The 13722-nt window shown below is 41.6% G+C and overlaps 1 protein-coding gene across 1 annotated transcript in view; it reads right to left on the reverse strand.

The window, feature by feature from the left end:
• Positions 1-5172: 5172 nt before the first annotated feature.
• Positions 5173-13722, reverse strand: part of RAP1GDS1 (Rap1 GTPase-GDP dissociation stimulator 1) — a 70307-nt gene continuing 61757 nt past the window's right edge. The window contains 3 exon segments of the mRNA XM_075709463.1: positions 5173-5351; positions 9512-9640; positions 10969-11095. Of these exon segments, the coding sequence (XP_075565578.1) occupies positions 5224-5351; positions 9512-9640; positions 10969-11095 (384 nt within the window). The 3' untranslated portion in view covers positions 5173-5223.

Below are 13722 nucleotides of genomic sequence, written 5' to 3' on the forward strand. Positions count from 1 at the left end.
TGGCCGGCCGCTCGGGCTCAGGTTAGTGGCAGGAGCTCCCTCGCCTTTTCCCTTTGCTGCTTGGCGTTAGAACAGCTTCAGACTGTAAAATGGAGGGTCGGAGGCGGCACCCCCCTACCAGCTATGGCAGGGTGCCAGCACTTGCGGCAGGACTAAACATGGTGCTATAAGAACCGTCCTGGACGCTCACCTGTGTTTTTACTACTTGAGATGCCCTTGCTAAAATTACTTCTGATTTCCCAATGTTGGTTACAAGAGAAACTCTCGTGTGAATTTTTGATTCCGTTTCCCTTCTTGCTGTGTGTGCCTTTTGGGTGCGTTGACATGGCAGTTCTGCAAATACCTAAGAAGGGGGTTTGATCTCGACGGGTGTGAAGCACTGTTGAAGGTTCCAGTTCCTCCCTCCCATTTTTGTTTTCTCTCTGAAGCTTTTTCAGATATCTGGAATTGGTCATGAAACTGTCTAAAGCAAACAAAATAAACTACCCTATTGGATCCATTAGCTACCAAGTTTTGCCACTTGAAGAAAAGGAAGGAAAAAAAAAAAAAAAAAGAAAAATCTGTCTCCCTTAACATGCAGTATAAAAATAAGTGTTGTGACTACTAGCGTGCACCAGGCAGCACTGCTAGCTGTCTTTTGTGTTTCGGCAATATAAATGTGTTAATAAAAAGCTCCATCCGTATGTGTGTTCATGTTCACGCTGTGTACATAGTAGAGATGGACCTGATACTACCTTGAGCTCTGGGGAGACTGGGATTTGGGTTTTGTGACTCAGACCTGTCTCAGATATGTATATTCCAGATTAGTTCCAACTGAATTTCTCCCTCTGGTTCATCCTGGGGTGTACGGCAAGGTGTCGATATTTACCCTTTGTGTATCATTCCTTTTTATACGAATGTATTCTCTTGTGTTCCTTTTTTTATCAGTTGTAAAATCGATTGTAAAAGCCAACTACACTTACCGATTGAAAGTATTGCTATAACAGAACTGCATGCCCAGTAGAGTTTGACTTGAGCTTTAGTTTTCTGGTTTTGGACTGGTTACCTTCAGTCTAGGAGAAAAACATAGATCAGGTGCATAATGTATTACTTGTCATCTTTAACATTAGACTGTGGTATTGTATCACATGCTGATCTCAATGGATGTAACTGGAGTCTACTTAGGAAGTTCATGCAACTTCCTGGTAATTCATTTTAAGCTATTGAAAGTGGTCTTGATCATGCTACTTGTGTTCTTGGGTTTTTGTTTTTTAATAGAGGCATTTTTTAGGAATGTTTTAATACACTTATGATGGACAATACGATAGTTTTAATAGTTGTGCAGTATTCTGTATTTACTTGAAGTAAATCATTTTATATGCAATTTGTTAGATAATTACAATTTTATAAATAAAATTGCGTGAAATATGACCTTGTGAACGTGTACTCTTAATGTAGCACTTAACATTAATGGTACAAAGACAGGTTCGTGCAAAATTCCTCCAGAAGATGCCCTGCCTGCCCTCCCACAAACTAACAGGGGAAGTAAATCCCCAAGTCTCTCGTATATAATCTAGAACATGGCGTTCTAGTTAAGTCACAAAACACATTACCGTGCTGCCAGCGGCCACCCTTAAATGAATAAGCTAATACGTGAAGAGCGCATCCACACTGAGGAGATCCCATATCTACTGCCAACTGTTGTTGAAGTCTCTGGCTAATGAACATGCTCTGCTTCTTTCTGACAGGTTGCTGCTGTTCCGCAGACTGCTCTGGCTGCTGGTTAGTGCACTTGTTGGAGCTCTCCCCATAATCATTTTGGTGACCTTGAAGTTCTTGGAAGTTGCTGCTTTGCAGGGAGCAGCACAAAGGGGTTTTCTCGTGACTTGGTTAAACTTTTGTAAAGGGAGGTGGGAATTTCACTTTCCTAAGAGCAACATGTCCTTAAACAGGAGGAGTGAGAGCTGGCTTATTTTATTGTGCAGGTAAGAATGGGTAATGATGTCTTCTGCTTGTTTAGACAGAGGAGGAAGCAGCCCAGCTTTTTAGCATTTCAGAAACTGTAGAGCAAGCTAATCCAATTCACTATCTCAAACCTACAGTTTTGTCCACAAAACACCACCATGACTGGTTTAAAAGCACGTCTCTATATCCAAATTGAAGTCCAACGCCTTTTGCGTATTTCGGGCATATGCATTTATCTGAACGTACGGAAGTGATTTGGCAAGATAAGAATGCAAATTTGGAGACCTTGTGGGGGGGAGGGAAGAATAAAAGTCAACAAAAAAGAAGCAAAGCCGAGGGTGTTGCCTAAATCTCCATAACATGCAATAGATGTGACGCACTTGGATAAGCCATTTTCACGATGGAGGGGGAGACCAGGAGCGGCTGCCTGCATTCTGTCAGACTCTTAACAGGCTTGCATGCTGTTTTGTGAAGTTGTGGCCAGTTACCGTTTCCAGGACTTTTGAAACAAATTACCTTTTCTGGGTCTCGCGTTCTCAATTTGACCAATGAGTCCTCTGGATCCAAGGCCCATATTGTGGGGGTTTGAGCCTCGCCCAAAGTGAAACTTTTCCGTGTATTTCCACGCTGTGAAATGTAAAAACATAAGTGTGCTTTTTATCTTCCTGACTCATGTGATGCTAGGTCTTGGAAATACAGAAGCAGAGAAATGGGACACGCCAGGGAGGTACTGCCTAGTGCGGCAGCAGCGATCGCTTTAGCGGTGGCAGTACGTGAGTGAAAAGGCCCGACGTCTGGCATCACCGTCATAAAAATAGTCTGAGCAGCAGATGTCAAGCTTTGCTTAGATGTTATCTATCTACTAAACATCTAATCGCAACTATTGTCAGCAATTTCAATTCAGTTGACTTCAGTCTAGTGAGTACACATGGGAGTCATGGCCTTAGATCCTGTTTCTCTTATTCAAAGCGGCTTAGACGCTGAATGATTTACCAGCTACGTAGAAATGACCTGCAGACTGCAGCATGCCTCAGGACAGCACAGCATTCGTGTGGATAGATACAGCCTCTTCAGTTTACCTCCTCCTGCTGCAATGTGCTCCCGTCTTTGCCCTTAACGCAGACTTTTCTTCTGTGTATAGGCTTAGCACAGATTTTATCTAGAAATGCAAGTCACTTGATTCCATCCAGGGAAACCATCTGAAAGTAGAAAGATATCAGCGTTGCCCTTTGTGCTTGCTGTGACAGTGGTATCCCTAATAGAAAAACTGGTGATAAGGATATGGCTAATGCTTAACCTGAGGTCCAGTTAGGCAACCGGGGGAATGGGAATGTTGTCGGTGTCACAACTTTGGTTATCGTCAGCTCGTGTGAGCACTTGCAGTTTATGCTGACGTCAAAAGGAACAGTCTCTTTCTAGAACCAGGTAAGTCATTGATAACTAGTCTTTCAAATGTATTTTGGGATCTATTTAAATCAACGGAAATTCCATGCCTGAGAAAAAACTTGGGCTTGCGTGGGTCCACTATGAATTGTGATTGTAAACACGCTGGTTACGTTCAGCAGTGCAGAGGTTCTGTGTTATTTGGAGCCTGATGTCACGAGGTCCTGGCCTGTGTTCACAGCTCTACGCTCTGTTAGTGCCTTTATTACACTGTTACTAGCAAATGTCTTTTGAATGTTTTTTTTTTTTAAATTAGAGGCTGTTGTACAGTTTAGTATTAGAGGCTTTTTCTGTGTGCTTCTGGCACGGGACTGAGTGGAGGTGGAATCTCTGCTGTGTGACTATTCCTGTAGCATCCGCTGGGTTTTGGTACAGCCTCGGAGCTTAAAGTGACTGTTTGAGGCAAGCTTCTTCTCATACCCAGCTTGTGTATGTAATCCTATCATGACCGGCATCTTCCCATGGCAGTGTCTGCGGGATAGCCAGTGGTTTCATGGAGCTGGGAAGTGAATTTGGGAAGGTCAGAAGCAGTGTTTTTGCAAGCAGGTGGCATGGGATTCGCATGGGTGCTGGGCCTCTGGGTTTGCCTCTGCTGCTGATAAACAATGAGCCCGAAACTTCTGAGGCTGGCACTGCAGCACCGGGAGTGCTGAGTTCACTTCAAAATGTTACAGATCTTACAATTTTTGTGCATTGTGGGCTTGATCAAGCCAGACAATGGTATCGCACAGTCAAAAATAACACACGCTGGCTGGCTGGAAACTGCTATCCCAGCTGCTCCCTGTTTTGCCAAAGGGTCGTCCGGTGGTTTGCTCGCTGGTGTGTTACAAACCTACAGAAGAGCAGCTGTGAGATAAGATGCTCAAACTGGCAATTGCCCAACTCCTTTACCTAGGAAAGGAGAAAAAGGAAGACCCTTGCACACTGCATTTCTCACTCGATGAGGTGGTTGAAAAGTTGCTGCAAGATACGCCTTTGGGAAAAAAAAAAAAAACCCAACAAACAAAACCCAATCCCAAGCAAGCCTGAGAGCGCTTATACCCACACAGCTTTATGGGATAAGGATTGTATAGTGTATTCCTCTTAAAACGCATGATTGTTAAACCACACGGTGCCTCTGTGTTGAGCGTACATGGTGAAAGCGGTTGGAATTGTTTCCTTTGTGTTTGCTCAACTGAAAGGCAGCGATTGCGTTGGGGCCGGGGCCAGAGCCAGGAAGGAAGAGGGCTCCTCACCAGTGCGTGGTGGCGCAGTTGTGGCTTCTGCGCGTTAATACAAAAAAGGACAAACCACGGGATAAAGTGAGAGCACTGAAATTTTTATTTGTTACCTCTAGGTACCACAAGTTTGACATTAATAGGCAAGACCAGTGAATGAGCAGCAGTACATTGCATTCAAACCTGAATCTCCAAAGCACCAAAAATGGAGCTAGATTTACTTCTTAATCCTATAGTCAGCACACTAGCCTGGACTTGCTGCGCCTTGTATTGTCCCTAATTTAGTAGTACATTGTTACGCAGTTAAGGGGCGTGAGGAAAGAGTCATTGTGTAGTACCACTTCTACGTCATCATAGGACTACAACATGCACATTCTACTATGTGGCCCAAGCAACAAGAATACAAGTAGAACAGTTACGGGTGGAGACAGGTTCAAGTTAACACCACCTATGAATTTGTAGAAACCTTTTTGGACGGGTACCTACAGCAGTTCTTCAGTTTGTGTGGGAACATTACACGCATGCACGAGTGATACAGTGGAAAACAGAGCAGGAGCGGCAGCAGGACGGAGGACAAAGGTGAAATCTGTGATGGGATGCACTGGAAACAAGACCTTCCTCAGCTTTCTACAGCAAGTCTCTGCTCTGTTAGCGAGGCCTGCTGGGCAACAGTTTTGTTCTCGTGGCTGCGGAGTTTTGATACGACTTCTAGAAACGCCATGCTCTGCACTTCCTTTTGAAGAGGTTCTGGAAGAAGAAACAGTAAAAGAAATGGTGCTTTGTATGCAATGGGCAAAAGAACAGAAAAGCTCGGCGAGCGTGAGAAACATTTCTACTGAACCCTGGACACACATAAGCACACAAACATGTGTGTGCACATAATCTTCTTATTTACTTTTTTGAATTGCTTTTGAGGATGGAGAGAAAACTCTCCAGGGCCTGGGGCATGCACAGACTCCACAGATTTCAGGTAGAGATGAAGGATGAAGCTGCTTCATAGCAGTTAAGGAAATCCACCCGGACTGCCTTCCAAAACAGATCCTTAGGAAGTAATTTTAGTGAAAATTGTTTTTCTGCTTTATTCCTTAAACTAGCCTGATCAAGTGAGCTTGCCTTGAAAGGTTCACTACGTTGTTCATCTGTATTGGATCAGCTCTGGTTGGTTGTGTGGGGGTGTGAAGAGGGCGAGATGGTTCTCTAAGGGATGTGCCACCACTTGGTCGCTGTGAGCTGCCCGTTTACAGTTCAGCACTGAAGTTAATCCAAATACAACACACGGCACGTCGCTCAGTGCGGTGCGTAGGTATACAGCGCTTAAGTTTTACTCGAAACTGAGACACTTTTACAATTCTGATCCTGGATTGCACTGTCCTTTGTATTAATAGGGAAAGGTTGGGAACAACCCATAAAATTGAGCAATTTTCTTAAAAAAAAAGGATTAGTTTTTCTCAAAGCCCTGTACTCTACACATCTCACAGTTGAGATCCAAGGCAGTTGGTTTTGTTTCATGCCCTGTTCAGGCCACTCTAGTGAACTCCTACTCAGCAACAAGCACCTACATGTGGTGGTGTGGTTTTTTTTTTTTGTTGTTGTTGTTGGTTGGTTGGTTGGGTGTTTTGCTTCCCAGGTGCTGTTGGGTGCCTAATCCCTGAGCTTCCCAGGAGAAATCTCAACCATCTGTTTCAGATTAGCTATTCTGTATGCTATTCACTTTTTTTTTTTTTTAAAGCAAACTTTGACATTTGTTTCCCTTCCTACCTACTTTCTTGTTCACATCTTTTCAGTTTTCTTGCAGCTTAGCCCCTACCGTGTAGGAGCTGGGAACTCTCACACTGCTGTGCACGTGGGAACCTGTATGTACAGAGCGGAATCAGTGAAGCTGTGGGGTGGTTATGCTGTGTAAGCACTTCCTGCTCTCATTCTCCTTCTGAGATACCATGTTTAAGCAGGTGTTACCGAACTGAATTTCAGGAATTTACTGTGCTTTACAGTGGCTGAATACTTCTGCTTAACACCCAGTTTCCTGTGAGCTGGAGACGCTCACACACAGAAGTGACTGTGCTGGCTATGAATGCTCTGCTCTTGCTGATTCTTTCTGTTACATGTTCCCCTTTTCCATTGTCTTCATTTTTCCCTCTTTCCATCCATTCACTCAAGTTACAAGAGCAACTTCCAGATGGCAAAAATCACATATAAATATATATCTATTTCCTGCTTAACACACAGCTGTTAGCAATATCAAGTTAAATGGGATGCCAGATACCCTGTAACAAAGGATAGTCACTGGAGAATTAAACTTACCAATAATTAAACCAGTGCAACCACTTTTTGTCTTTGATGGAACTATACTGGGGTCAATTACTTTAAAATGGCTAAATAGGTCTGTTTACAGTAGAATACGGAAACATGTAAATATAAATGCTCACTGTGTGGAGACAGTGGTGAAAGTAAGAGGCAACAGAGCTGGGAGGAGAGAGATGTATTTTAGTATTTTCAAGTGTAAAGAGCAAACTTGGCTCTCTGATTTCCCCCCTCCTTGGTTAAAATAGTTAAAAAGTTAAAAATTAATAGCAGGATTGCTCAGTTGTTGCTCTCGTGCACTCACTCACTTTACACAGGTCTGTTCATCAGCAAGCAGTGCTGAGCACTGGGTCAGCCAGGTGCTGGGCCTTCACTCTACAGCTGCAGATTGCAATCACGTGCTGCCTGTTCCCTGGGAGCAGGCTAAGATGCCTCATGTCTGGGCAAAGCTTACAGTGCGGTGGCAGACTGAACGCTGCCAGCTGGGTAACCCTAAGACAAGACCGCTCCTTACTCTGGTGGGATAGGGGGACAGGTATTTGACTTTAACTGTCAGTCTTGGAGGTGACAAGACTCAGGGAAGGGAAAATGCAAGTGTCAGGCAGAGTTGGAAGCAGGGGGAATACACGCAACATCATCACAGGGAGGCTGAGGGGGAACCTCTGCAAGAGAGGCTTCTGCTCTAAAATGGATGGATAATCCCAAGCACAAAATGGCTCAAGAAGGTTGTGCGTAACAACTACATTACATGTGTTAACATTAAAGTGAATGCTTACTAGGAGCTGAGGCTTGTTAGCAAATTTTGAGCACAATCTTTGTACGTTGAGATGTATATACTGCTCTAAAAACAAATATTTGTTCCTTTAAGATGGCAGTAATACATCATTCACTTGCATGGACGTACAGGTCAGCAGAGTTACACTTAGAGTAGGCATGGTGAACTCTGTTTAAGGAAAAAATAAAAAGCAGCTGTGTTTAAAGGCAGCACACACTTAGCTATGATAACTTTTAATCGATTCAATTGAATTGCTGTAAACTCATCTCTGGAGAACCTTCAAATGTTTCACACTTGGCAAGTCATGTGCATGGGCTCTGAGTTTCCACCCTTCTGCACTTAATCCAGTTCTCTGTCATCTTAGTTGTCTGTAAATTTTGGAAACGTTTAAGGAATGAAATTTGCTCTCCTTCCACAGAGTAAATACGTCTTAAAGAACTGAATGAAAGAAACATAGCCACTTCTTGAAACCTCAGATAGAAATCCAATTTCCCTGTGATACCTTGCTCTTTTGTTTGGGTTTTTTTTTTTGTTTGCCCACACACAGTTGGGAATTTGCAGTATCGAACCATAACCTGCTACATCGTCCTCAAAGCAGTCTGACCTTTAGCAGAGGGTTAGCTCAGAAAGATTAGACTTTACAGTGTCCAGCACTGACATGCGTTAGAGCATGTCCTCCTTGTCTTTCAAAGCAACCATGAAGAGTTGTGCCTGGTGGGCTGAGCATGTGAGGGCTGCTGAGGGGACTCTTCCTGGTGAGGTAAGTGTGAGGATCTAGAGCACAGGTCTTATGAGGAGTTGCTGAGGGAACTGGGGTTGTTTAGCCTAAAGAAGAGGAGGCTGAGGGGAGACCTTATCGCTCTCTACAACTACCTGAAAGGAGGTTGTAGTGAGGTGGGTGTTGGTCTCTTCTCCCAAGTAGTTAGCGATAGGACCAGAGGAAATGGCCTCAAGCTGCGCCAGGGGAGGTTTAGGTTGGATATTAGGAAAAATTTCTTCACGGACAGGGTAGTCAAGCATTGGAACAGGCTGCCCAGAGAGGTGGTAGAGTCACCATCCCTGGAAGTGTTCAAAAAACATGTAGACGTGGCACTTTGGGACATGGTTTAGTGGGCATGGTGGTGTTGGGTTGATGGTTGGACTGATGATCTTAGAGGTCTTGTCCAACCTTAATGATTCCTAGTTTTTACGTTCGTTAAAAAATAATCCAGCCAACAAACCAGGAAACATTAAATTATTACTGTACCCTTAATTGGTTTAGTGGTGGACTTGGTAGTGTTAGGCTAATGGTTGACGACTGGATGATTTTAAAGGTCTTTTCCAACCTAAACGATTCCATGATTCTATGATCCCTCCTAAAGCAGGCTACTACAAGTAAGGAGGCTCCTTGAAAAATTCCACCAAATTTTACTTGACTAAATTGACCAATTAAAAAAAGCCATCACACATCAATTATGGGGAACTTGCGGCTAACGGTGAAAATAAAGTTCTTGGTATCTGCATATTTGCAAAGAGAGCCTGATACTGTACAGTTTTAAATGCCTTTCATTTCTTTCCTGTCAGTTAAAGTTTGAGCTAGCTGCATCCTGCAGCAGCCAGAGTCCAATTTCTGCACTTGATATCCAAAACTGAGTTAACAGCCTTTCTTGACACTATAAATAAACACTATAAATAAAGTGTCATAGTAAATTGAACCCTTCTGTCTACATTCATTGTGAACAGAGAACCAGTCTCAGAGTGCGTTTGCACATGTTCTGCGCTCAAGCTAAAAGAGAGAACTAAGTTTAAATACATAAATCTCTTAGGAAAGCAGCCCCTCCTGAATACTCACCAGATCCTATAAGGGCACAGATCAGCACCATGGAATTATATTTTATTTCTGGAGCACTCCTGTCATCTGAGAGCAGTCTGTGTAGAATCTGAACAAGCTGAGCATTTTCAAGATCCTTTTCAGCAGTGACTGAAATACAAGTGAAAATTTGTAAATTTGGAAGTGCCACTTGCTTTGATGCTTCTGTGTGTTAGCCATTCATTGAAACATGGGCCTCTCACCGTGGAGTTGTGGTATGTAACTCACTGGCATAAAACTGAAGCACGTATTAGATGGTATGATGATGGGAATCGCAGCTCTTGCTATAAAAATGTAAAATAGCCTAACTGCTTGAAAGGACAATTACAGAGTTTAACGATAAAATCCAATCTTAAATGTGCAGTGAACTGATGGAAAAGCGGCCAGGGTTTCTAGCGATTTAGGCCAACACCTCCAATACTTCAGCTTTCAAGACTTCTGTTCCCTGAATTTGCTTTTGGAAATTTTGTCTGAGTAAGTACAGATGGTGTAATTCTTGATTCCATGGTAGAGGGAACTTGGGGTCTGTTGTAAAGGCTGTGGAAAACTTTTCAAGATCAATGTGTGAGTTATTTCCTCTGTAGTTTTTTAACAAACATTACATACTGAATTCAGGCTCGAAACCTTTACATGCCTGAAGACAAGACAAAGAAGGGTTAGACAATTCATGTTAATAGGAATATTTTTCCTTTTAATTAAAGAGATTCCCTGATGCATTGGCAGCTATTTGGAAGTTGGACAGAACATTCCTCTAGTACATGAAGGCAAGAGATGAAATCAAGAGCAAAAATATGTAATGTTACTTGTTTAGTTCGTTACCTTAGTTAATAAGCAAGCAAATAGGGTAAGAAAAAAAATCTGTTGGGCGTTTACCTTTCTGTTTGGTAAGCTGAGGTACTACAAAGGCAGGTCAAGACACGTAATCATCTCTGCCTTCATATGGCAACTCTTGCACCTATTTCTATGGAACTTCAAGACATTTTGGGGGGCATCATCCACCTCTGTGTGTATTCTCTAGCTCTCACTAATTGGGTAAGTGAAAGCTTTACTTTGATAAGCCCTCTCAAAAGGTGATTAACCAGTGTAGGCATGTAGTCAGGTCATACAGTCTCCACTCTAAAGTGTGGTTTTCTTAACTGTTAGTCTTTTGGGTTTTATCCAAAATCTGAAAGTTACGTTCAAGGCCATTTCTAGATCATGTGATCACCTACCAGAATGATGGAGCAGACATTCTTACCAGCAAACTCCAGTTTTCTGCATAACCTCATTGCCTGCCTATGTGTGCATGAATTGTTGTGTATTTCCATGCTACTGAAAGGCAGGTGGAAGGAGGAGGCTTTTCTACATTGCACAAGAAACTCCCACAACTCTCCCTCTATGACTTCTCTTGGGCACAGACTGGAACGAAAACTGGTAGAGTTAACCACCGGGATACTCACCTAACTCTAAAGCTGCTATTAATGCCAGCGCAACAAGAGCTTCGTTTTGCATTATTACATGTTCACTGGTTGCCATGGTTACTAAATGCTTGATGCCACCACTCTGTACAATGGTCCTAATTACATCCTGAAATAAATAACAGAAATTAAAAAACTTCTGCATTGCATACAAACTATATTAAATAACAAAATTATCATGGGTGCTGTGTTATCCTTGGATAAGAATACTTGTTGGCTTTCTGCACATGTAATCACTTTATACATAAATGTACATACGTGCGGGCCTCTAAATTATCTGCTATTGCTCTGCAATTATAAGATACAACCTGTTAAACCAAGCCAGTTAACCACAGGTAACTAACTCTTCTCCAGGTTATACTGTGTAACTCAAGTTCTCATGGTGTGCCATCAATTGCCTCACGATGAGTCCACTCCGTTATGTCTGAACTCAGCTGGTGTTCAAAGATGATTAGTTTTCTCTTCTTTATGTTGTGATGTTCAGAGCAGCTTATCAAAAGCACCCAACAAACCATATATTTGGGGTAAGGAGACACAAGAATATAGTTTTAATAAAGTTATCAAATCCTTCATCTCTCTCCATGAATTTTCAGAGAGGTGAGATCACAAATACTACACCCTACTGCATGACAGAAATGGTGTACTTGAAAATGGTGACTGGATTAAATGGCTTTAAAGCAGTTTAAAAATACGTGGCTGGGATTCTGTTTTCAAGTCCAAAATTTGATGTGACTTACATATGTAACAAAGGATGAATAAAGACTTCTCGTGTCTGCAGGTCTTTGATTACTTGTTAATTGTAATTTAAAAAGTGAGTTTGCACCCACTGTTTTCACCATTATATGTCCCAAAAATACTTGCAAAATGTTTGCCTGCCTGAAAATCAGGTAACTTGGTATGCTGAAAGGAAACTGTTCAAGGAAATGTAGTTTGGTTTTTATTATTATTTTTTATTCTGTGGGTGCATAAAGTTTTGAAATAGTAGTTATTTCTTGAAATAAGAATCCGATTTAAATTTTTAATCAGTGTGTAGAGTTTCTAACTCTAGCCACAAGCCAAAACTCATTAACTGATACATGCGTTTAGAATTATTTATGCTCCAGTGCTTCCACAGGCTATGCAGTGACATTCTTTATGCAAGGAAACACACAATATGACAATAATCCTTGAAAACGGAAATATTTTTAGATAATCATACTGAAGATGCTAGTGGCACAAGTCATAGCCTAATGACTGAAGAATTTCACATTTAAAAACTATTTTTTCTGAATGACATAACATATGCAAGCATGTAAGTATTTTTATATTTTTCCTTACTTGCAATGATGTGTTTTATTATTTGTGATTTTCCTGGTGGAACTCCAAAGTAGTTTTGTGACTTCATGGAATGATCTAGGAACTGCTAATTTCTATTTGAATTGGTGTGGAATTTTGGCTATATAAGCCCTGGGAATCAACTGGCACCTTTGACATCAAAGTTTTTTATTTTGTAGCTGAACATCACCCTCTAAAAGGTAGTAAGAAATAGAGAGAAGAGATCGCAGCAGTCAGGTTTGGTGCTAGTGTGGCTTAACTCACAAGTACCTACTCCCTGTTTTAGAACGAGACTTAAGTTTTCTAAACTACTGTCACCTTTGTAAATATTACCCCAAATCCTTTAAAATTAAAAACCGAATTCAAATCTAATGTGCTGTAAAGAACCATACAGTTGTACTCATATTCAAACCTAGAGGGCAGTAAAAGCATTAAAAAGCCCCCACCCTCTCAGCTGTTTTCCAGTCAAATTTCCTCTATGAGTACATAAACCACACAAAAGTTCATCTGTGGTAATTCTGTGAACTTCTGTATTAATATCTATTTGATGCCATCAAAAATGTGTCTGTGTTTAGTATTGAATTCTGTTTTCCTGTAGTATTGATAAAAACTCGCATTTGTGGCAGCGTATGCCATCTACACGTGCATCTTGTGGACTGTGCGGGGAGGGTGTAGAAAAAATGAGAACTCAGAAGTAGTAAAATCTGATTGGTTTTAGAGGCTGAAAATAAAATGGAGAACGGGCGTTAGAAAGAGAGAGTAATATTAGAAATTGGCAAAGATTTAAATCTCTGTAAGTTGGTTTGGTTTTGGAGAGGCTCAGTGCAGGTCAGGTCCACAATATGTTTTTCAGTTTGCAAATGCTATGCATGAATAAAAAGGTGACTGTTGAAGTCCGAGTTGTCCAAATCACGCTTGCTATTTAAGCTCAGTCATGCAGCCTGTGTTCATATCAGTGAATACACTGAACGAAGTCTGAGCATGAAATAGCTTGTTGCCGGAGGAGATGCTTTTGTCCCTTCTAAGGCTGCATTTTGCCTAATGCTCTCCTGAGCAAGGACTGTGGACTTGGACTGCGTATGTAAAGGTATTTGGTTGATGCGAAGGTGATGGGAGGGACAGAACTCGTCTGTCCCACAGTTTCTCTTAATGTCATAGTTTTTTGCCATGTACAAGCAAGCTTCTGTTAGAATTTGCAATAAATGATCATTTCTAATGATCCGTTAGAATCTTAAAACTCTGAAATATGTTATATGAAAAGCAGGGGGACAGACTATTTCTGGGTCTCAATTTTATATAAATATATAGCAAGATCATAACAAGATCATAACAATTGAGTGCAATGCTTCTTTGTATATAGCATCATTAAAATGTAGACGATATGGCCTGCTGAATTTCTACAGGACACAATACAAGTAAAAA

The sequence above is a fragment of the Pelecanus crispus genome, chromosome 4 (genome assembly GCF_030463565.1).
Source record: "Pelecanus crispus isolate bPelCri1 chromosome 4, bPelCri1.pri, whole genome shotgun sequence".
In the NCBI taxonomy this organism is placed as follows: Eukaryota; Metazoa; Chordata; class Aves; order Pelecaniformes; family Pelecanidae; genus Pelecanus; species Pelecanus crispus.